At 36.3% G+C, this 23,471-nt stretch overlaps 4 protein-coding genes, 1 long non-coding RNA gene and 1 other non-coding gene across 7 annotated transcripts; 2 read left to right on the forward strand and 4 right to left on the reverse strand.

Annotated features, from left to right (window-relative positions):
* Positions 1-1,537: 1,537 nt before the first annotated feature.
* Positions 1,538-8,424, reverse strand: pgk1 (phosphoglycerate kinase 1). Its single transcript, XM_057359652.1, has 10 exons — positions 8,251-8,424; positions 6,671-6,721; positions 6,375-6,530; positions 5,892-6,036; positions 4,182-4,285; positions 3,943-4,062; positions 3,033-3,147; positions 2,653-2,832; positions 2,327-2,504; positions 1,538-2,243 (listed from the first exon to the last, which is right to left on the reverse strand). The coding sequence occupies exons 1-10, from the start codon at positions 8,313-8,315 to the stop codon at positions 2,104-2,106; spliced, it is 1,254 nt and encodes a 417-aa protein (XP_057215635.1). The 5' UTR covers positions 8,316-8,424; the 3' UTR covers positions 1,538-2,103.
* Positions 8,425-9,165: 741 nt separating this feature from the next.
* On the reverse strand, positions 9,166-10,233 carry LOC130570490 (cytochrome c oxidase subunit 7B, mitochondrial). The gene is made up of 3 exons (XM_057360819.1): positions 10,117-10,233; positions 9,455-9,576; positions 9,166-9,370 (listed from the first exon to the last, which is right to left on the reverse strand). Exons 1-3 carry the CDS (start codon positions 10,151-10,153, stop codon positions 9,296-9,298), a joined length of 234 nt encoding a protein of 77 aa, XP_057216802.1. The 5' UTR covers positions 10,154-10,233; the 3' UTR covers positions 9,166-9,295.
* Positions 10,234-10,999: 766 nt separating this feature from the next.
* Positions 11,000-12,996, reverse strand: LOC130569783 (uncharacterized). Its single transcript, XR_008964891.1, has 3 exons — positions 12,858-12,996; positions 11,233-11,321; positions 11,000-11,133 (listed from the first exon to the last, which is right to left on the reverse strand). It is a non-coding gene; the product is annotated as an uncharacterized LOC130569783 (long non-coding RNA).
* A 332-nt stretch (positions 12,997-13,328) lies between these two features.
* On the forward strand, positions 13,329-13,439 carry trnal-caa (transfer RNA leucine (anticodon CAA)). The gene is made up of 2 exons: positions 13,329-13,366; positions 13,394-13,439. It is a non-coding gene; the product is annotated as a tRNA-Leu (tRNA).
* Positions 13,440-14,068: 629 nt separating this feature from the next.
* On the reverse strand, positions 14,069-16,113 carry pgrmc1 (progesterone receptor membrane component 1). The gene is made up of 3 exons (XM_057360498.1): positions 15,752-16,113; positions 15,052-15,207; positions 14,069-14,837 (listed from the first exon to the last, which is right to left on the reverse strand). Exons 1-3 carry the CDS (start codon positions 16,038-16,040, stop codon positions 14,743-14,745), a joined length of 540 nt encoding a protein of 179 aa, XP_057216481.1. The 5' UTR covers positions 16,041-16,113; the 3' UTR covers positions 14,069-14,742.
* A 771-nt stretch (positions 16,114-16,884) lies between these two features.
* fam114a2 (family with sequence similarity 114 member A2) lies at positions 16,885-23,377 on the forward strand. Of its 2 annotated transcripts, none has more exons than XM_057360240.1 (14): positions 16,885-16,994; positions 17,298-17,535; positions 17,778-17,877; positions 18,708-18,809; positions 18,907-19,028; positions 20,717-20,851; positions 21,080-21,238; positions 21,345-21,468; positions 21,609-21,694; positions 21,788-21,886; positions 21,973-22,112; positions 22,209-22,281; positions 22,382-22,435; positions 22,546-23,377. In XM_057360240.1, the coding sequence occupies exons 2-14, from the start codon at positions 17,317-17,319 to the stop codon at positions 22,645-22,647; spliced, it is 1,515 nt and encodes a 504-aa protein (XP_057216223.1). In that variant the 5' UTR covers positions 16,885-16,994; positions 17,298-17,316; the 3' UTR covers positions 22,648-23,377. The 2 variants fall into 2 exon arrangements, with proteins under 2 accessions (XP_057216223.1, XP_057216224.1); XM_057360241.1 differs by having other exon boundaries at positions 16,890-16,999.
* The last annotated feature ends 94 nt before the right edge of the window (positions 23,378-23,471 follow it).

The following is a 23,471-nucleotide window of genomic DNA, read 5'->3' on the forward strand; positions in this document are numbered from 1 at the left end:
CTTAGAAAGTTTAAGGGAATCCAGAGGGTTTGTGTGAAGACAGGAGAGCCCTCCTCCGGAGAGTTTGTCAATTGTCCCTGCCCTTCTGCTGGCTTTAAGAAACCTCGGCCAAGCAGGAAAATGACAAAAAGCTTTTGTGCGTGTTTAGATCAAGAGCCTGTCAGAGTCTTAAGTAGCCTATGTATAACCCACAGAATCAGCCACTTCAGAGCAAAATCATTTTAAATTATTTTTCATAAGTATTTATTTAATACAGAAAGTGCCATGTCTGTTTGTAATAAATATCTAATCAACAAAATGTGATTATAAAACACTTTATTTTTGCATATGTACTTTTTAGTAGGCTAATACACATTAACAGCAAAACAGTGTTGAGTCCCAGAAGTACATTTTAAAATGACTTGTGCACCCGTGACACAAAAAGAGTCGCTCGCCTTGTAGCCTACTTTGAGAACAGCTGCAGAACAATAGCACGTTGCGTTTGTAAAAGCTTGATGATAGTGGAATGACATCAACTATGTGCTTGAAAGATGCCTTTTCATTAAACAAACAATACCACGCCCGACATGCCTCTATCCTCTCTAATGTTTTAAGATGAATAGAAAGTGGACTTCTACTTTTGTTTGATGAGGTAACTGTAGACTATCGTTGAATAGAAATATTTGCCTGGGATTTAGAATAAACGCATTTTACTACTAGGACCAAACCTATAGCTACAATCCCACTCTTTATGTACACATTCTGAGGTGTGGATAAAAATAAAAAATATTAAATGCACAAGGAGAAAAACAGATTCAGTGACCTTCAAAATATGAATACAGAACGATTTAAAATGTGCATTTAAAATGATTTATTAATGAGCTTTTAATTGTTTTTTTAAGTTTTAAAACATGAATTAAATAAACCGTTTTAAATATATCTGTTTATTTATAATATTAAGTAATATATAGATTTTTTTAAGTTAGTGTTTTATTGTTTAATTAAACTACATTTTAAAACACAAGTTAAATAAATAAAACAAAGCTTTTTTTCTATAAACTATAATTGAGCGCCCCCGTTTGACGAAAAAAAGTTTAAAAAATCGTCAGAAACTACAAAAACAACACGAAAACAACTTGATTAAATAATATATATTTTACACACATCTTAAGTCAAATTTAAATCAAATTCTTTAGTATGTGTGATTTTAAATCATTTCCTTTTGTGAAGATCTCTTATGCATTATATGTATGCTTCTTTTTAATCATTTCTACATAAAGCGCTTTAAATTACCTTGAAATGTGCTTTATAAATTTGCCTTGGCTTGGCTTGCCTATGACAGTGAGGTTATAGATAGATGTTCGATTTTTTGTTATAAGTAAAATGGTTTTACTACAGTAACCATATTTCATTCTATTTATAGTAAAAATGATAACCACAAATTGATATCTGTCGTAAAACTATACTATAATAATACCATGATAATTTTCCTAAGGGATTAAGACGATCAGATACTTCATCTTAACATTTTAACAATAAATCAACACAATGACCCAAATTGTTTTATATTTTTATTATTATTTTTGTTCTTATTCCGCAACAGACCGCTTGGGTCTAACATTAGCCCGTCATAATTCCAGTGAGGAACATCTATCTCATAATCCGCAGGTCTAGGGTGACAAGTGCATTATGGGGAAGAAAGTGTCTACAGCTCTCTACATATACTCAACATCTGTGGGGGACACAATCTCTACAATTACAACACTCAAAGGTTACACTGAATACACATTCAAACTGTAATGGGATGACACATTAACACTTAAGCAGGAAAAAAAATGACCCATCTCTCAAAAAAACAACAGGACATCTTTTCTCTCTTAAAAACATAACAGACAGAAACATCTGACAAGGAAAGATGTCACCTCTGTTAGGCAATTTAATCGAAGAAAAGCAAGTATGAATGTGACTGTATGTGTATAAGTGAACAGGTCAGGAGGCCTAACACAGCATACTGTCCTCAGAGAGAATAGGTGCCATCATTTGCATCCCCAACAGGTGACAGCACTGAACAAATGCCGAGTGAGCATAGATGACAGCTTCTTGGGAAGAATAGGCTCTGTCTGCTTATACGTTGCTGAGGGCATCGACACCAGGCAACACTTTACCCTCCAGCAGCTCCAGACTGGCTCCGCCTCCTGTGCTCACATGACTAACCTTGTCCTCTGTGTCCCACTTGGCACAGCATGTCGCCGTGTCTCCCCCACCTGAAAGAAACAGAGACATGATTTATGAATGGAGCTGAGAGAAAATAAACTTTTGGATCCTTTGTGATGCATGAAATTCTCACCAATGATGGTGATGCAGCCATTTTTGGTCGCTTCCACAACTTTGTCCATCAAGTTTTTGGTTCCACGAGAGAAGTTGTCCCACTCGAACACACCGACAGGTCCGTTCCACACAATCTGCTTGGCTCTGGCTACAGCCTCTGCGTAGAGCTTTGAGCTCTCGGGACCACAATCCAAACCCTGGACGGAAAGGTGACCAGAAAGAAAACATTGTCTTTGAAGAACATCCGTTTTGCAGTTTTTCTTCACATGACTGCTTAAGGCAGAATTAGACTAAATGAATAGCTCTTTTAGAGCTAACGTTAGCGTTAAAATGTGTATGTCTTACCATCCAGCCAGCTGGGATACCATCTGCTACTGTGGCAGTCCCCGTTGCCGCCTTCTCATCAAACTTGTCGGCAGTAACGAAGTCGACAGGGAGTGCGATCTTCACTCCGTTCTTCTCGGCCTTAGCCATCAGGTCTTTCACAATTTTGGCGCCCTCTTCATCATACAGGGAAGTGCCAATCTGAGCACAAGAGAATATTTGGAATGACAAGATACAAGGTATTACAATAACCTCTTCAGTTGATAAATTTGAGTAGAATTGGATGACACAGCAATAAAAGGGGAACAACACGCCCCCTTGTGGATGATATTGAGTTTTTATACTGAGAATGTAATCCTTAAAACTCAGGATCGGCCTTTTTGTATACTAAATCCACTCACCTCCATGTTCTTAAGAACCTTGAGGAAGGTAAATGCCATTCCTCCACCAATGATCATCTCGTTCACCTTATCCAACATGTTGTTGATCAGTTGAATCTTATCTTTGACCTTGGCCCTGTAAACATCAAAACGATATTGATCAAACAAAGTATCTGCACTAAAATGTCAATATTACATCACTTTAACCTTCTACTGTATTACAACAATTCAAAGGAATTCATCTTTCCACAACAAAGGAATTAAAAGTTAATGACAATTTTTCATTAAAAGATAAAATCTCAAGACCTTATTGAACATTGATGTATTTCTTATCAGTGAACTTTGTTATTGGGACGAACCACAGACGTATATGCAGACGGTCATTGCAACCAATGAATGTGCAGGGGCGGCTGCTCTCAGGAGCAAAGAAATTAAGATAGAACGTGTGGAAGTTGAGCAACAGCTCAAAATGTGCAACAGCACAAATCCTTTACACTGGAGACGTTGTGCCAATATCCTTTCAAAGTACTTAATGTCTGTTTCAAGCAGGAAACAGAGGCTAATCCATTTAAAGTGTGTAGCGTCATATTAGATCCCACACCATTGTGTGAAAAGTCTCTGTGGAAGTTTTTAACCTAAAAAAAACATGGAATCTATAAACGTTTTTTCTGCATTCAAATATGAAAGGTTAGGCCACAGGGATTATACTCGGAGCACTGGTGAAAAAAGGGCACTGTCACCAATCTCATCATTGCATAACAGGATAACACAACTATCCCTAGACTGTCATTAATGGTTTCTGCGGGGTTTTCAAATGAGAGGACAAAAGCCTCATGAAAGGGTTCGAACAAATATTTATCCGTGCATTAGCTGCCCTGCAGTATCTTGTAAAGTCGAGGTATTTTTTATCACCAAACTAAAAAAGTCTCACCCTCCGAGAATGGCCAGGAAAGGCTTTTGTGGTTTCTCAAGGGCCATGGCAAAGTAGTCTAGCTCCTTCTTCATCAGAAAACCTGCCGCCTTCTGAGGGAGGTTCACTCCAACCATGGAGCTGAAGCAAGTGTGATACAAAAACAATTACCTTGCAAACCAAAGCAAAGAAAAGGTAACGGACAAAACTAAATATTTTTAGATTTATTCTAGTTTCACAGTTTTGTGGAAAAGCACTACCTGTGTGCTCTGTGTGCAGTACCAAAGGCATCATTGACATAGACGTCACCCAGCTTGGACAGGGAGGCACGGAAAGAATCTATTTCCTCTCGAGTTGCTTTGGTCTAAAAAAGTTCAAAATCATTAATTAGGTTACATGACGTCACCTGCAGAATAAAACAATTTTAATAAAAAAACCTAAAAAACAAGATATAAAAAAATAGTTGATCTTATGGAAATTTCTTATGAAAATTATGTCCTAGCTATGGACCCCTTGTCAAGTTATATTCACACATTTTCTGTGATTAATCACGATTAATCACACATAACAATAATATTTTAAAATATACTTTTACATTTGAATAATTTCACATTTAATCTTCAAATTGATGTAGACACAACATATTTCTTTAACAGCGTCATTTTATGAATGAAAGAAAACATTTTGATATTAGTACTGTAACTGATGTCTCTATTAAATTGATTATTTTAACATGAGAGCTATCATGAAATATACAGAAATTGAAGGAAGTTCTCAAACACTTTACAGTCTTTAATGCTAAATTATAAATTAAATGCAGACGAATTCTCATTAAAGCTACAAAATCACATTGATTTCTTCTTTTATTTTGTTCTTTGATTAACATTAGTGACTGGAGTCACAGCAGCAGGTTTAAGAACGTGGCCCCTTTAAGAGCTGTCTCAGTACGCAGATCTGACAGTCACCGCACTCCCATTTTCACAACTCTTTGCATTCATTTAAGATTTATTTTACACTTCATGTCTTGCTTAAGAAAATGCTAGACAAAACGGGCTTTCTGACATAATCTTGTGTTCACCACTTGCTGTGCGTGTGTTCACTACTCTCTGGATGGGTTAAAAGCAGAGGTCACATTTCAGGTATGGGTCGCCATATCGGACTAATCATTACATCTTAAACAAAACAAAATATTAGGTTCAGCAGTGTCATATGACCCCTTTAATATCTCACAGCAGAGTAAAGAGCCACTGTACCAACTTTAGAAAAGTCTATCGTGATCATGTTACTGCTGTCCATACGCACTCAAAGTTCATGACTTTTGAACTAGAGGGAATGAAATGTTGCAGCGGTGCCAATAAAATGCCAGGCACCAAGTTCACTGTATGAATATATGACAGTTTCCTCTATTCTGTCCCCACCCCTTCCTTCCTCTCTTCTCTCCTTCGCAGCATGCATTCCAGTCCGGGCCCAAAGACCAGAAAAGCCACATGGTCAAATATGACCTTCCTACAAATGCCAATAGGTCAACTGTATACAGTATCTCTGCACGCATACACAGCCACCTCTGGCCTTTGAGAGCTGCAGATGTCTCTATGTATATAAGCCGTCACACAGTCATTGCACCATTTTGTCATAAAGCTTAAAAATGGCTTTTAAATTATAACTTTAGTGGCCGGTTTCATAGACAAGGCTTAAGGCTAGTCCCAAACTAAAATTAATTTTTGTCTTAAAATAACTTGCCCTGACATCTTAAAATATATCAGCGCCATTGGTTTGTCTCAAGATGCACACCAGTAATGTTTTTCCTAAACCTTTCATATAAAAGTGACTTAAATATCCTAACTTAACTAAGGCATAGTCCTATCTTAAGCCAAGCCAAGTGAAACCGGGCCTAAAAATTATCCCAAGTATACTACTGGGCTTTCAAATCCTGTATAAGATGCAGTGTAGCTGTTGCCACAACAACTGACCTTGTTACCCGATGCATCTTTGCCTTTGCCCTCTTCAGCCACATGAAACCGCAAGTTCTCCAGCAGAATGACAGAACCAGCAGCTGGGTCTGCGCAGGTTTTCTCCACATCTGGACCCACACAGTCCTTCAGGAACTGAACATCTCTGTAAAAACAAGAAAACCAACATCATTTGACCTGTACGGCCAAGCATTGCATTAATATGGGCCAACAAATAGTATATCACTGCAGAGCGTATTACTAATAAAATGTCACTTTGAGAATGCATTACATTTCTAGTGTTTATGTAGAAAACCCCTGCAATGTCATTACAGTTGTCAAACAGATGTGGAGTGATTACACTATATGCTGAAGGTTAAGGTTATTAATAACCAAGATTTAAATACCTGTGTGAATATGTGTAGGTTAAGAATCTCATATTGCACACTGAAATTATACATAGCATTCTTCAGTTATAATGATAATCAATCATAGAGCTCTTACTTTCCCAGCAGGTTCTTGAGTTCTGCAACCACGGGCTCCAGAGAGTACTTGTTAGGCATAGGGACTCCATCAGGCCGTCCCAAGTGGCTCATCAGAACCACTCCTTTGGCCCCATTGTCTAAACAGTGCTTGACGGATGGGACTGCGGCCTTAATTCTAATCGTATAAATGTATATAATGCATTTAATATATTATTAATGTCCAAACTATTAAACTCATTTCTAAATCTAAATCTAATTTTCTAAATATTTACATCTTTGAGTCTTGATATACAATAAATACAGTTTCAATCTCACCTCTGGTTATTTGTGATCGTCTTGTCCTTCATAGGGACATTGAAGTCAACCCTTCCGGAGAGAGACAGAATAAAATAAGTTTCATCTGATCACTTAAGCATTCTTTTGTTTTAAATTCACCAAAACGGGTCAAAACTATAGGAATAACTAAATGGAAGCAACCTGCCTCGAAAATTTAGATGACATTGTTGGGTCAAAACAGATTACGCCAAATAAGATACTGTTTTACATAGTCTAATTTATAACAAAGCAGCTTTTTATCACTATTATTTTTTTAAACAATGTAATTAAATGTTAAGGAAAAGCAAACATCACTAAACATCACTGCATTAATGAAAAGCTTGAAACTATTATAAAAAGTCTGTGAAATGTAGCATTGCACAGTCAACAACTAAATAATCCCCCTACCAGTATCATTCTGTGGTCTACTACAGGTGCGCACACACACTACTGCACGTTCACACGGTCTCCATGACTACTGTGGATTACGTAACACTAAAGCCCCCATCCAGCAGTTCAATGAATTAATGGGAGAGAATAATCAATGTTGTAGAAGGTATTGTGCTGGTTTATCTAATATTACTACTGATATCAACCCAACTGATATAGCAGTGGGTGACGAAATCAGCCAACATAAGCAACTCACAGCGCATCGAGTTGCTTAAAAGCACGTGCCACCCATTACAATAGAGCAAACTTTAGTTCGTGTAAATATTCGTGACAAACTTAAAATGCCTACCAAGCGATCAACCAAAAAGTTACAAAAGATAACTTGCAAAGTACAGTCAGACGGTGGGCGTGGCTGTTTTCAGTGAAAGGATTGCGCATTGGTTGTCAGTGTGTGGACCTTTTACAAAAGACCGTTTAAGGCAGGCCTTTGGGTTTTGGACAGTGTGTTGAATACCAATGGTAATTTATGCTAAGAACATCTGCGATGTCGAGTATGTTTAGAAGAATACGTGACAAACTATCGATAATTGTGTAAAATAATGACATTTAATGGGCTGTATGGGCGCCGTACCGACGAGTTAGAACAAGCCACTAAACGAATGTCACTGTGCCTACTTTAAGCCTAAACTTTATAGTTAGTACGCATAAAACAACCAAAAATGGTTTAGCCTTCAGGGATCATCATGGAATAGCAGAGGGTAAAAAGGCATTTAACAGTCTGATATGTGAAAACGCACTAGTTGTCGACAAAAATAAATTTCCATTTGACATTTGTACGTGAGGGTGGTGTCATTTCACAAAGACATTTTACAGCGTCTATCGATTTAATTGTCATTTTATAAAACAGAGTATAAAAAAAACACAGTTTAGCAAAAGATGCGGTTGCTCGTGTTATATCTGCCATCCCGCACGTATCAAAGATCTTCAAACGTGACGCGTGACAGATACACTTCCGGTTATCATTGATTGAACTGAAAACACTAATTCATTCACATAGTTTTGATCGATGGCAATAAATTAAGATCGGCTTTCCAATATCTACACTCAGCATATCTTGTACTTGAAGGACATGTTATAATAACGGTGTCGCACGCTTCCAACAAATTTTATCGGTGACAATTCACACTCACCTCATGATCACTCGCTTTCCTTTCACATCCACCTTGTCCAACGTGAGTTTGTTTGATAGAGACATTCTGACAGATTGTAGATTTGCAGTGAAACTGCTTCGCTCCTGTGTGGTGCCGTGCTAGGTAAGTTCCCGATTGAGAATGACCTTAGCTTGATGCTGATGTACATGGGTGGGCGGGTCTTGTAGAGGTACGCGAGAAGTCCAGCGCTCATTGGATGTACTGACTGTCAATCAATATCAGAGGGAACAAGATGCGTTCATGCCTCATCCCCAGTGCCCACATTCTTTCCTGCATAGATATTATCTTCATTCTGCTCGAGCTCGGCAAAGCCTGTATACTTTCAGTTCAATACATTTAGTAAATTATTTAGCTTACATCGTAATTGTATAAATACAATATATATGTATGAAGAGTTTGGTTCCAAAATGAGATAACTCGTTATGTTATCATGTTTTTATTGTGTTTTCTTGCGTTAGTTAGCTGTATTTTTTGAGTTATGTCTTAAATCAAAACAAACCAACTGCCGTTTGATTGATATTAATTGGAATGCACAGTAAAAAAAATTGACCTTGATGATTAGCTATATATATATATATATATATATATATATATATATATAAATTTACTAATAAACGGGTAAATACAGTTTAACAGTAAAATGTCCTACATTATAACTAGTCCACATGGCCTGAAATTTTAATTCTCTAGTCTAAAAGATGCTTTATCTCTACAGTATATAAAAAATCCATCTGATGGTGCAATACAGCAACTTTGATGTATATACAATGAGTGCATAAAACAGTTTCAAATCAAACCAACAACGGGGCATTGGCTTTAGGTAAAGACCTTTCCAAAGCTTATCCGATCTAATCTAAACACACTGGGGAACGTGAAGTAACTAAAGACTAAATATAAGATTTATACTTAATTTATTACATTTTTACAGACATGCCAACACAGCAACAAGACTAGATCAGGTGAAAATGGTCTCCATTTGTAAAATGGAAAAGTTCATAATGTTATTTCAGCCTTTCCCGACAAATTACTCCTTCCATTCCTTGGGCTGCACCTTTCCTACAGGTGACAGGTTCCATGAGATGCCTGTAGATGTGATCACCTGCAAGAACATTGCACATAAACGTGTAATAAAAACAAAAAAATACATAATGAGTTGCGAAAATGTTTGTTTGCAGTCACTTACGTATGCCCAAACACCTGTACAAAATGCAACTCCAGCAATCAGCAATGGGGTTCCATACTTTGCATGAAATGCAGAGGACAGATCAGACTTCTGTCGCACAGCGAGCTGACGCGCACTTTGACCTATTACAAGAAAAGTGTATTTATGTTTACTTATCATTTAAAGCATTGTTCAATACATCATTTGTTAAACAATAGGAAAATGTCACACACACTGAATCTAAAAACACTATGACCTTCCTGTATCCATACATAAGAATACAACAATGTTCAAGCTTTCAGACAAATCGCTCTTCTAGACATAATGAAACATGTTGGAATCGACAAATTGTTGCATGAGTGTAACAACAGGAATCACAATTACCACTGATAACGTTATTAGCTTTGGGGTTGACACTGGGCTGATAAATTTAATATCGTACATGACAATTAATTTGAGTTATACACAGTTTTAAAGGTTGTACACATCCTGAAAGGTGGGAGTTCATATGACATTAAATGAATTTGCAACCACGTACACACAAGCTACGAACGGATGTTTCTGCCTAATGCTAACTATCTATAGCATTCGATTAACAGGCGGCCAGTTTAAAAGGCGGTATAGAAACAAACGCAAATCACAGAAAACCATAGTAAATGCCTCTACTAAGAATGTTATCTTACCACTAAGGTTTAGGGCAGCCTTCGCGAAACGATACATGGCGATGTCTGGTACTATCGACTGCGCGTGCTAACAAGTTACCCTTGAACTGAATGCCAGAAACAAAATGGCGAAGAGCACACCGGAAATGCCCTATATGGGGAGTCTGCAGACCTGGAGCAGGCAGTTTTACGCCCCAGGCAGTTTTACGCCCCTGTTGTTCCTTATTTGTCCAGTAAGGGGAGTTGAACGACAAAATAAAATATTTGTAACCGAATCAAACTGTTAAACAAAAATGTAATTATGTATGTGTAAGATTAAAAGTAAATAAATAAACTAAACTGAAACTGGAAGTGCTTCTGGACCAGTGAAAATTAACTATGGTAAAAGTGTAGTAACCATGTTTTTTTGTTGTTGTTGTATTGGTGACTTTTGGCAAAACCAATCTTTCTACAGAAACCATGGCTTAACTAACGATGTGCAGAACAGGTTTAAATATTTGTAGATATCTACTAACGGTCTTAATACATAGCTTACAGGAGACAATTGATTTGCAATTGCAACTGCAATTTAGTGTTTTTGTGAATTGAAAAATTAATAATAATACAGTTGGATCAGATGTACAGTACAACAATAATATATAATCTACTGTGGCCTAGTAATATACAAATATACAGAAGACTTGAGTGTTTGTTGTGAATGTATAGGCAAAGTTACATTGAAATATTAACCATATTTAGCCCATAAGACATTAAGTGCAATCATATGAAACATCAATTAAATATCTGCCCTGCATTTAGAACAGTGTCCTGCATACTATTTCATGAAGAAAAACATAATTCACCGCTTTAAGAAATTTCTAAGGTATTTTATCTTCTAAGAAAAAAGTGACAAGTTTCTTGTGAACAACATTATTTATTAAGACCATTATCAAAAACAGGATTGATGATCATTATAGGATGGCTCTCGATAATGACTCCTATGGGTTGCCACTCTTCTTCAAAATGTTCTTAATCCTCCTGTCAAACTTCTCCCGCTCACTGATAAAAGAAAGTTTAAAGTTGTAGAGAAAATTGTTATTGGAAATAATGGCAGGATGTCATGCTTGACCATTTCTCCTTTATAGCATCATTACATACCTTATGTCAATGACAGGCCCTTGTAGAAATTCCTCCTCAGCCTCCAGCATTGTGAGATTTTCCAAACCAGCAAGGGAACAGATGATGGACTATCAAAAAAAGAGTTAATTCAAGATGGGTATTATTACAGATGAGATCAATAACATCACAACATAATAGGCCTCATTAGCCAGCCAACAATTGCTATTAAGAAAACAAGATACACGATTAATTGAGCACTAACTATCACAAACATGATAAAACCCACATTAGGAGCACGTACATTTTAATCAGTGATATGTAATATGATCATTTATTTTATTCCATATGGGAATAGTTTTCAATTTGAGTTTCAATCAATCAATCAATCAATCAATCAATCAATCAATCAATCAATCAATCAAACTTTATTACAGACTCAAGGTCCAATAAAAAGAAACAATAAACAATAGAAAATAAACAACATATACAACCATAGGATCCATCACAAACATAAAGAGTTACAAAATACAGCAATACCAGTGTCTCCACAGCTTTGACTGATACCGTGTAGTACTAACCCCTATATTTGATAAACCCACAATAATTTCATTTTTAGCAGCATTAAGCCAACAGATAAAACTATACATAAGATTTCGTAACAGTGCTTTAAAAGTGATTACTCTTACACTCACAAACATTTCACTTGCACTATGCCATCTGGGTCTCCTTAATAAGATTCTCATTGCATCATTATAAGCTATACTTGCATCTTCTGTAAGCTAGATGCTCTGTAATTACACCACAAATGGGCAGTATAAAGTGTTGTACAATATGCTTTAAAAAGTGACACCTTCACCTCATCTGAACAGAAACTAGAACAGTTTGAACATGTTTGTGGTTGTTGGTGCTGGATTATTGATCTTTTGTTTTATTAATGCACATTTAAGAAAATTGTTTGCTGGCTAATTATTATGTTGACTGTGATGTTCTCACCTGTGATTAATTGTTAGTTTTGAATATGGGGCTCTACATTTTGTAGGAAGTTGTAACAACTTAAAATAATAAATAATTTAAGTACGTGTGCAGCTAAATTTAAATGGTTTACATATAAGCCTACTGTAGTAACGCTATGTATGCAAGTAAACAGGGTCACCCTTACGAAAATAAACCATGTTTTTTTTTTGTGGTACAAGTGTAGTAACCATGGTTTTTTGGTGCATTGATTACTTTACTGTGGTTTTTACAAAAACATGGTTTTCAAAACCATGGTTATTTTGTGATAACCATTGTTTTACTACAGTAACCATGGTTTTTGGGGTTTTAACTGTAGTAAAACCATGGTCAATTTTCGTAAGGGCAGAAGAATATGTTACCAGAAAAGGCCATCACAGGCTAGAGACAGACAACAAAATAAAATGAAAAAGAAAATAATTATGAAAACGAGTAAGAGATATCGAGTAAGCATACACTTGCTGAAGCATACACAGGTTGATCCAGACAGAACATCGACCTGGTCCTGGTCAATAAGTATACATTTTATTGTCTTGAGTATAAATTACACATACCGTACATATCTTTTTAGATGTTGAAATGAATTCATATCGATATCAATGAATCATTTAAAACTATACATGTTGTACGATTGCCTGAAAACGTTTATTTACCATAACTCGTGATGGACGATGAAGTTATCTGTTCTTAGGTCTGTTCTGGTGGTTCTTAATGTAAAGTGCCCCCTACTGGACAAATAAGTAAAAACAGGGGCGCAAAACTGCTTGGGGCGTAAAACTGCCTGCTCCAGGTCTGCAGACTCCCCCTTCTCGAATTGCACGAGCGAGACCAGTGCGCATGCACTGTAGCCTAAAAAGGCGATAATATTATTAAAAACCAAATATTTTAAAACTAGGATTTAGTTTAGATTGTAATCGTAATTCGTTTGAAAGGATATTGTTTATTATTGACGCTATATTAAATTATAGAAAAACGTGAAAATAGTTTTGTAACATGGAGACATTGTGGCACCCTTTCCAAAACAACCCGTTTAAGAACTTAATCACGTCTTTACATTAATATCAAAGTTTTTATGCGCCCAATTTTCCTGTTACATAGGATAAACACAGCATTACACTTATCGTGTCAGGATGGCCGAGTGGTCTAAGGCGCCAGACTCAAGGATTGTTCCTTCCGTAACAAACGGGTATTCTGGTCTCCGAATGGAGGCGTGGGTTCGAATCCCACTTCTGACATACACTTTTCTCAATTAAAGAAATAATTGTGACTACCTATGTCACAATATTATTCACTAAATGAATGACAAGCGAACCTTTCAATACATTCTGAAACTTTACAAAGGCGGTTCATGTGTGGAGGGCAAGACATCATTTTTATAGCACTGTATTACATTTATCCTATCATGTATAGAGGTAACTACCCTGACACCCCAGGGTGCCTACCTATGTGCTGAGAGAGACCTCCAAAGCAGATACGAAGGCAGGGCCTTCAAATCATACACTATTCAGTAAAAAAAATAAAAACGGATACTTTCAACTGAAGCGAACATCTAAAAATCTCTACAATTTGTTTTTCTTCTCCTAAAAGCAATGACAGCCAGAAAAAACCCATACTGAGGTTGTTATTAAGCGTGCATGAAAGGGTTAGCAACTTTTTATCCAAAAATAGGGGATGTGTAATTATTTCACTTGTGTTATTTGTATGTCACTTTGTTTTAACTTTTTTTATTAGATGCATAACACGGTTAAAAAGCAAAATTGTATCACTCAATATTTTTAGCATTTAAAACATACCTTGCTAACAAATTTAGATAGTCAATTTAAACTTTCAACCAAAGTAAACCTTTAAAACACAAAGCGAACAATTGTAATAAATCATATTCTTTAATAGTGAAACATTATGAACAGAAAAGTATTCAAATTACAAATACTTGTATTGGTAAATCAAAAAAAAAAAACATAATCTCATGGAACGTCTATCTAATCTAAAACTTTCCTGAGTAGATATTAAGACTAAAATGTGATGAGTTAATGACTGATTCCCTACTGGAAACTTTTAGTATACTGTACGACACTGTAAATTTGTCCATCAAGCAAAATCTCCTTCCCTACATTTCACCTAATACGCCTTTAAAACACAAAACGATACATTTTGCAGCATGTGTTGATGTACATTTTTTGGTTTAAACTTTCTTGTGATACAAAAAAGTGCGAGCGAAATAAGGTCCATATTAACAGCAAGCTTAGAAGTATATCAAAGTATATTACTGAAGCACATATCTACCCAAGAATATCTACAGATGACATTTGTAACAACTGTTAAGTCACAGTTGCTTTAGGTATATAGGCTACAATAGCTTTAACAAAACAGTCATACAAAATTCTGTTTATAAACACAAGACATGCTAAAAAGATGGTCATGGTGATACATATGCAATGACATGGTGGCTCAGACAAAACATCAGCAAGTGTGACTGCAAAAAAAATCTAGGACACATGGAAAGATCAAGGTTTGGATCCGTCTCGTGTTCTGCATGTTCTAATCCTTCTTTTTGTCCTTGACTTCTTCATCATCTGTGTACTCCGTTGGTTCTTCTCCGGGTTTAAGAAGCTTGCCAACATAATCATATTTCTCTGAAGAAAAAACAGACTCAACATTAAAACCTGATTTGAAGGTTGGGTGTTTACAATATTGCCACTGAACACAGCAGAAACATTGTACATGCATTAGTTATTTAGTATATCTACTGACAACAAAGTGTAGCCACATGAATTTGACTGAATTTGTATAAAAGTTACAACTGTACAGCCAGTCAAAGCTGGGGGAAGGAAGTGTCCTTCAACTCACGGGTGAACTGGGTCTCCCACTCGCTCAGGCTTTCCTGCTGCATGGCACTGAGATCCGAAAGATCATCGTTAGTGTCTTTCAAGGCCTCCTTCTCCAAACAGAATGTGGCTAAACCTCTGGAAGCATCTTTGCCTGCAAAGACCCCATAAGGGCCCTCTAAAAGTGAACAACATGGGTGTTAGCAGGTTCCTTTTTTATTTCTGACCTTCTCACGCACACATCGTATTGAAATACGTGGATGAATTAATGTGCATGGCTCAGTGGTCTCCTGTCAATCTTCGACCTTTATCCGAGTTTAGTTAATGATTCACTGATGACAATCAGTTTGGTATTGCCAAAGTGTGCACAAAAGGCACATGTGAAAATAGATGCTAACTCACTATAACTTGTTTTAAACAAAAATCTCAACAGAGATACAAAGTTGCGTGATCGCTTGTCATGCTAGATTAGAGGTTATAACGAATAGTAGTTCAAACGGTGCAATTTAAATGGCAACTCATACAAGGGGCGTGGCTGAAATGAAAAAAGAGAAAATAAAGCTTTTAATAGCATTTAATGACTAATACATTAATATGTGGGAAATGCATGTAAATCACATAGCAAGCAATAAACCTCCTAATTCACAAGTGTTTGCTGTCAATAAAAGAACAACTTGAGATAACTGTTAGCCCAGCGAGTGCGCGTTCATGTCGTGTGTTACCTGGACCGTAGAACTTCTTTCCTCTCGTAACATCAAACACTTTCCCGTTGACAGCCATCAGGATTCTCGGGTTTTTTGTCCCGTCATACTCCATCAGTTCTGCTAAAGTGAAATCTCGCTTCTTTAGTTTAGGTAACTGCTCTTCAACAGGGCCATAGTCTGGGGGCCTGTCTCCGCGAACGATCTTGTACAACAGGAACAAACAGAGACATAACAAGCTTATATTCAGAGGCGAGGTGAAAATCTCTTGAAGGATTCCAGAAGTTTGCTCGAGCTCTTCTTCAGCCATTTCGTCTCTGATTACGAATACTATGTGAGAACATCGAGACTCGCCGAAAACAACTGTGCACCAATCACAGCAGCCAAAAACGCGCAGTAGTGCGACGCCAGCCAATGAGATTTGAGATGGATTTCTGGGGCGTGTAGTTTCTACCTATGGTTGTGGCTTCTGTGAGCATTGCGTGACTGGCTGCATTGTAATTATAAAGACAGGAAAAGGAAAACAAGATGTTTTACAGACTTCTCATGAAAAATAATGGTTAAACTATATTTGTTAACCACCTGGGTCTAAACATAAGTTGTCAATGATTGAATTATGTTTACTGAACTGAACAATTAGTAGTAATAAGCGAAATACTCCTACATGCCACTTTAAATACATGCTAGGTTAAGTTATCAAGATACGTATAGTGAATGTAACTGTATAATTTGTTGACTATGCGTAAAATGTTCTTCATATTTCAGAATTGATTCGTGTGGTTGTTTATTTCACTTAATTCACAAACAGTGCACAAATGTCGTACACAGTTTTAGACCAACAAGAAAAAACTGAGCAAAAACAATAAAACAAAACAAAAATAAATACGATTTATATAAAAGAGTACAAATATAATAATAAGATATTATAAATCTTATAAACCAAATAAAAGATACAGCACAATTTAACTTATTTAAGTTCATTTTTTGAAGAAGAAAAAATTGCCTTTCTACTATGCGTATTTTTTAAGGATTTGTAGAACATCAAACAATTCAGAGAAATGTCAGAAAAAAATGCCAGAGTAACGTTACACGACTAAATTTCATTAGGTTGATAATTGCGACCTCCAAACAGCAGGTGGAGCCAAAAATATTTACCGAGTGGGTATATTCCTATGGTTTTAGTCCAAGAGAGCGTGCGTCTGGAAAAACAAAACACAGCCGTGACGTGGCCACAGGGCAGAAAACAGAGACGGGGGGGCATTAGGTTGGGTTTGTATTTCCTTTATTTGTTTCTGAACTAACTTGTATCCTATAATAACATAACGTTCAGCTCCATTAAAGCTGTGCTAATTGTCTGTGGAAAAGTTAGCTTAGCATTATTAAAGTATTTGTACAGTATGTGGCTATGACGCCTGTACAGGTGTGACAGATAGACAGATGTGATTTGGTATTTTAGCGATGTTATACTAACACATATGTGTTCGTATAAGAGTTTCTGTAACGTACATTTTGAAAGCTACTAACGGTAAACGAATAGGTATTTGTTTGTTTCGTTTATATATTTCAGGACAGTGTGACGAATTAAGATGTCAGACAACGAAAGCTCAGCAAGTGACCAAACGGAGAAATCAATGGATCAAGAATCCTCATCACCTGATCGAGATGACCCCCCCTCTGATAGTCAAATTGACAGCTCTACTGATGTAGCTCCAGTCCGTAAGACAAGGAGGAGACCTGAACATAAACCTCCTCCTGAGGACCAAAAGACCCCAGAGACACCACCACAAGCAGAAACTGCTTCAAACGTAAGCTTTTATCACAGTTTTATTAATATTTTAATGACAATACCAATTCTTCTTAAAGGGATAGTTGACACAAAAATCAAAATTCTGTCATCATTCAGATTCAGCATCATTCAAAACCTGCATGACTGTATGGCCTGTACATATGGCGATTTACATTTACAAAAAAAACAACAACAACAGGATTTCATCTTTGTATAAAAGATGTTTTTTTATATCCGTGTCATTGTTTTTCTTTACATCAGCCCTCTACAGAGACGACTGTTTCTCAGGGAGGGTGGGGTTACTGGGGAAACTGGGGTAAATCTCTCATCTCCACTGCTACTGCCACTGTAGCCACAGTAGGTAAGTGACTACCAAAGAACTTCTAAACAAACGTTTGAGAATGTTTATTTAATTTGAGCGAATATTAAAACTAGTGCAAGCATATACAACAGAGGCTAAAAGTGATATTTGGAGAATTGACGTCTTCGCTATTTATTCACATATTTGATTAAAGATGCATTCAATTCTTTGTATGAATGTTGTGTAGTTGTGGTTGACGTGTAGGCACTAAAGCTCAGATTTGAGAAGAATTGAAGGAGGCTTGGGGAAAAATTACACACAACACATGCGCAAAGCTTATTGAGTCACGGCCCAGGTGAATGTCTACAATATATTACTACAAGAGCGGATGAATAAATATTACAACTGATAAAACTAGTCAGTAATTCCTTTTTCTGCAAGCTTTTTGTTTTTCTATGCTTTTTCATTTAAATTTGAATAAACCCACATTCCCAGATATGCTGTAGTTTGCCTTTTTGACAAATAATTTTGTCTAATAAATACCCTTAAATTGAGTGTTTTATCCATTTTGTACCACACACTCATATTTTGATGGTTTAGTCTCACCCGAGTTGACAGTAAAAGCAAATGTTTTACAAATACAGTATGCTCTCTAGACATCACTTTTGGCCACTGCTGTACAAAACGCACTCTTGTCACAATTCTCGAGCTTAAGCCCTGCATTAACAACAGCGAGGACATCTGTTAATTATTACTTTTTCCTAAAATTATATTAACACGTCAACTGCCGAAAAGAAAGGAGTGTTGTAATTAAATCATTCCAATATTCTCTCTAGCAACAGTTCGGTTTATGTGTCATAGTGACTGATGGTGCTCTTTTATTGGCTAAGGCCAAGGGTTGTCACAGGTCATTGAGAAGGCAGAGACATCTCTTGGAATCCCTAGCCCTGAGGAGCTTTCTGCTCAAGTGGAGGAGGAGGAGAAAAGTGATGGTAATTATGTCCCCCTTCATTTGACCCCTGGAGCCATGCTAACTGAAGTCTTTATTGATGACCCAAATGAATTGACATTTCTTCCATCTTCTTGCAGCCATTAGTGAGGCAGATAAAGAGGAAGGGTCGCAGTCTTCTGGAATGGGTGGGGCTATGGGAATGATCTCCTCCAGTAGCATGGGAATGCTGTCTTCCTTAACCAGCGTTGTTCAGAGTACGGTAAGGACAAACAAATTTATGTTAGATGACAGTAAAGCTAAATACACAAACAGCCGCAGAAAACATTAAGAGCGCATTCCACATTTTCATTTAATCAGCAATTCTAGATGTATTGTGGCCATTCCAGTTCAATGTCTGTTGAATTTCAACAAAATCTAACCTCAGAAGTGACATAAAGCAATGTGAAAGACTGACAACATGACAAGACCAGTGTTGGGCAGTAACGCGTTACTGTAGTTTGATTACTTTTTTGGTAACGGAGTAATTTAACGTGTTATAATTCCTAAAATAGTAATTAGATTATAGTTCCAAGCCCAGGTAACTAAGTTACAGCTGCGTTACATCGTTGCCGTTGTATCGTTTTATCATTTAAATTGTTAAAAGCGAAATAGATTTTTCAAAGTCTGGATGCCTGCCTGTCGCACCCGCGACGTCATCAAACTGAAACACGCCTGCGCGGAAAGTACTACCAAAGCCACTCCACTGAACAAGTACAACAGAGTGCACACCCATGGAAAGCCTGCCACATTAAGCTAAAAACTCTTAACGGCCAATGCTATCGCTGCGCGGAACGCAGGCAAGGAGACTAGACACCGGATATGATTGGCTGAGGTGCCTCTCGTGATCGATGTTAGCCTTTATACTCCAATTGTAAGCATTACAGACCCATACATCTCCCTTTCACAAGACAATCTTTGGTACTACCAGCGAAAACAAACTCAGCATGGAGAGAGAAACGTATGCGTTCTGTAGCTGGAAATACAATCACTATTAAGATATATATACTGTTAAGATATACAAGTTATAAGAAACTAAGGAGAGACTTTTTACATTATGAAGTATGCAGGTTTAGAAATACTAGTTAACATATGAACAAATGTTTGAAGTTAAAATGTCACAAACTTTAATTATTATTATTATTTATGACAGGCTTTAGTATGGAATAAGCAGAAAGAATGTATTAAAATAATTAAAGACGAGATAGAGTAGAGTATGCACTTCCCAATAAAGTTTTGTCTTGAGAAGGCTAAAGGGGTTGTTTTCTGTTTTTGAGGTGTAGTAATGTAACGAGTAATGTAACTAATTACTTTTGAAATAATTTAATCAGACCAGTAACTTGATTACTTTTAAAAGGAGTAATCAGTAATTTAATTACATTTCTAGTGTAACTTGCCCAACACTGGACAAGACACACGAAAACTGATAAAAATCAAGGTTATCCCATAAAAAACTATTTTAACTTTTCCTAAATTTAAATATTACTGTTGTTTTGTGTGAATATAAACTTGTTTTCTTTGTAGTATTTGAGGTCTGAAAATATACAGAGCATCTTTTCTGTTTTTTTACCTGTTTCTCCAGTTTTCATTTTCTGCAAATAAATGCAAATATAAACTATATACTGAAATATTGTTAGTAGTTAACAGAATGAAATAAAAACAATAAATGTACCTAAACACATACCTATAAATAGTCAATTCAGAAAAATAATTTAAACTGAAAATAATTTTTGAAAATTTTTGAAATCTTAATTTGTTCTGCAACTGTATATTGTAACTTAAAGTATTTTATAAGTTATAATTTATTATCATATATTTATATTTGTTTATTATAGGTTAACATATTTTTATATTTAATGTGAATGTCTTGAGTTTTAACATTTATCTTTCCTCCACATTTTTGTTTTCCAGGGTAAAACAGTTATAAGTGGTGGTCTGGATGCATTGGAGTTTATTGGGAAGAAGACGATGGATGTGATAGCAGAGGGAGACCCCGGCTTTAAGAAAACAAAAGGGCTGATGAACAGAAACTCAACACTGTCACAGGTACAACGCTTAATATAGAAATCTGTCCGAATGAGATGTTTTACCAGAATATTCGCCAATATCTACAGTTTGCTGTCCGTCATTTTCATAAAAAGTCAACTCTTGTTCTATAAAAATACCATAAATCTAATTTTTCACGTTCATACATTTACAATGGAAGTCTATGTGACTGTATTAATCTATTGCATGCCACAGATGCTGTTAACAAAGCTAAACTTATTTTTCAAGGTCTTAAGAGAGGCAAAGGAACGAGAAGAGCAGCAGACATCTGATAACGTCACATCGGAAACACAGAAGAAGGCTCATTATGGGATGTTGTTTGATGAGTTTCAAGGGCTGTCCCATCTAGAGGCTTTAGAGATTCTCTCTAGGGAGAGTGATACAAAGGTTAGAATTTACAAATCTAACACAATGAAGACAATTGTAGCATGAAACAATCACATATAGTTCAGTGTGGTGTGAGACTTAAATCTAATCTTGTGTATGTCTGCAGGTGAAATCTGTCTTGACCACTTTGTCAGGTGAGGAGTTGGTTAAACTGAGAGAAGAGTTAGAGGAGATTAAGGAGCCGTTTTCCCTCACAGAGTTTGACGATGAGGTGGAGGACGATACAAGAGGTAAAGAAATACAATGAATACAAATCTATAGTTAAAAACATGCAATACATCATGATCCTTTAAAACATGTTCAATACAAAACAAAACATTAAATCAATGTGAAAGAAAGAAATCTTCATCTCTGAAACCTTACATCTCAGGTGATGATGGAGAAGAGTTCATAAAGGAACTGACAGATGTTCTTGAAAGCTTGCACATATCCAAGTCAGCAGACAAGCTTTGCAAGGTATCACTTCTATAGCATATCTGTTGAATGATAAAGTTCAGATCTTTTATTTTATCTAAATCAAATTACATATACTTCATTTTAATTACTCAGGCCAGAAAGAACGCGTTCAGCCGTATCACACACATGAAGCCACAGCAGGAAGAGGAGGAGAAAGAACAGGAAACACCAGCGATAAAATGCAACGTTGCGGTCTGTAAATTATCCTATACATATATGCATTATATGAATAATGTATATTTGCTTGCGTTTTGATCATTTGAGGTATTCCTTTATAGGAGGCCCATTTGTCTGCCATTACAAGCTTGGCCGAGTTCACCGCAAGATCCATAGAGCAATTTCACAAAACAGCGGAAAAACTTCTTCATTGTAACACTGATGAAGCCACAGCTGCAGAACAAGCCAAAATCCTATCGCAGTGAGTTATCTTGATGCATTTTATTACAAGCAACGGTTACTACATGCATCATTGGGAATTGGTTAAATTAATACGATGATGTGTTTTTACTTTTAGAGTCACTGTGATTATGTGCAAGGAGATATCAATCCTGTCCAAAAAGTTCACATCAGTTTTGACTACCATTGGGGTGAGATATAAGAGTTCAAAGCCTTTATCAACATTGTTAAAATTGTATGTATAATACTGATGCCAGTGCAGTTATGACACCAAGTGTGAATGTTTTTCAGGCAAATGAGAAGGGAGAAGTTCTCAATCCACTTATTACCAGCATTTTTCTAGAGGTGTGTGTTTATTTTTATGTCTATGACAATCACCATTCAACCCTAAGAATAAGGACTTTACACCTGGCTCTTAAGCATAATGAGACATTCTCTTTTGTTTTTATTCCAAGGCTTCAAACAGCGCATCATATATCCAGGATGCATTCCAGCTTCTAATGCCTGTGCTTGAAGTGTCTCATATTCAAAGGACAGTGGAGTCTGCACAGGCTTAAGCACTAAAATAAACGTACTGTGCCAACACAGTGTTTTAAAAACCAACATGCAACACCATCTGATGATGATATCAGTTATCCGCTCAGGTAGATTTGGTAACCACATGATATACTGTGTGGAGTGCAGAGTTTCAAGCTGAACTGTAAATACAGTATTGTTGGCTCTTCTTTTGTATTTAAGTATATTTTTGAATAGATTCAGTGTGAGGATTCTACCTATTGCTGACAATGTACAAAATAATACTGTCATTTAAATGCATTTCATCATGATTAGATGTATAATGAAATTATAATTTTAAAATATTAAGTATATATATTGTTCCCAAAAACTGGTTTATGTAAGTCATATCAGTATTAATGTCAATTAACTATTGTCACTATTGTTAAGTGTCTTGAGAATGTTTTGGGCATAAATATGTTTAATTCTTCATAATTTATGAATACAGTTTACATACTACCGTACATGGAGTATGAACCTGAAGCGTTGTTGTAAAGTGTCAACCATAATTATGCATTTTTAGCAACTTCAATTTTTTTGAAACTGCAACACTTTAAAAATATGTTTAGCTGTAACGTGGACTAGAATGTTAGCCTTCATTGCCACTAGATGGCAATGTCACACTGTTTTTCATGTAATCTGCACTCCGTTTTGTTTTTTTTGTCTCGTACATGATCTTAAGATAACGATTAAAATCCAAATTTTCTTCAAATGCATAAAAAAAACCGATCTGAAAGTTTATTTTGCTCTTGTTATGTAGGCCTGACACAAACTATTTTTTCTAACACCGGAAGTACCAAATTTGGTTCGTAAAATCGTACGATCT

This window comes from Triplophysa rosa, linkage group LG19 (genome assembly GCF_024868665.1).
Source record: "Triplophysa rosa linkage group LG19, Trosa_1v2, whole genome shotgun sequence".
Lineage (NCBI taxonomy): Eukaryota > Metazoa > Chordata > Actinopteri > Cypriniformes > Nemacheilidae > Triplophysa > Triplophysa rosa.

What these genes read in the sequence shown, in the direction of transcription:
- pgk1 (XM_057359652.1), bottom strand. Translation starts at nt 8,315, where the DNA reads ATGTCTCTATCAAACAAACTCACGTTGGACAAGGTGGATGTGAAAGGA. An exon ending in ACGATCACAAATAACCAGAG is followed by an intron (nt 6,531 to 6,670) that starts GTGAGATTGAAA and finishes TTATACGATTAG; the next exon opens with AATTAAGGCCGCAGTCCCAT. An exon ending in ACTGCACACAGAGCACACAG is followed by an intron (nt 4,063 to 4,181) that starts GTAGTGCTTTTC and finishes CACTTGCTTCAG; the next exon opens with CTCCATGGTTGGAGTGAACC.
- LOC130570490 (XM_057360819.1), bottom strand. Translation starts at nt 10,153, where the DNA reads ATGTATCGTTTCGCGAAGGCTGCCCTAAACCTTAGTG. An exon ending in GGCTGCCCTAAACCTTAGTG is followed by an intron (nt 9,577 to 10,116) that starts GTAAGATAACAT and finishes TTCTTGTAATAG; the next exon opens with GTCAAAGTGCGCGTCAGCTC. An exon ending in GTACAGGTGTTTGGGCATAC is followed by an intron (nt 9,371 to 9,454) that starts GTAAGTGACTGC and finishes ATGTTCTTGCAG; the next exon opens with GTGATCACATCTACAGGCAT.
- pgrmc1 (XM_057360498.1), bottom strand. Translation starts at nt 16,040, where the DNA reads ATGGCTGAAGAAGAGCTCGAGCAAACTTCTGGAATCCTTCAAGAGATT. An exon ending in AAAGAAGTTCTACGGTCCAG is followed by an intron (nt 15,208 to 15,751) that starts GTAACACACGAC and finishes GTTCACTTTTAG; the next exon opens with AGGGCCCTTATGGGGTCTTT. An exon ending in GTGGGAGACCCAGTTCACCC is followed by an intron (nt 14,838 to 15,051) that starts GTGAGTTGAAGG and finishes TTTTTTCTTCAG; the next exon opens with AGAAATATGATTATGTTGGC.
- fam114a2 (XM_057360240.1), top strand. Translation starts at nt 17,317, where the DNA reads ATGTCAGACAACGAAAGCTCAGCAAGTGACCAAACGGAGAAATCAATG. An exon ending in GGAGGAGGAGAAAAGTGATG is followed by an intron (nt 18,810 to 18,906) that starts GTAATTATGTCC and finishes ATCTTCTTGCAG; the next exon opens with CCATTAGTGAGGCAGATAAA. An exon ending in CAGTTTTGACTACCATTGGG is followed by an intron (nt 22,282 to 22,381) that starts GTGAGATATAAG and finishes AATGTTTTTCAG; the next exon opens with GCAAATGAGAAGGGAGAAGT.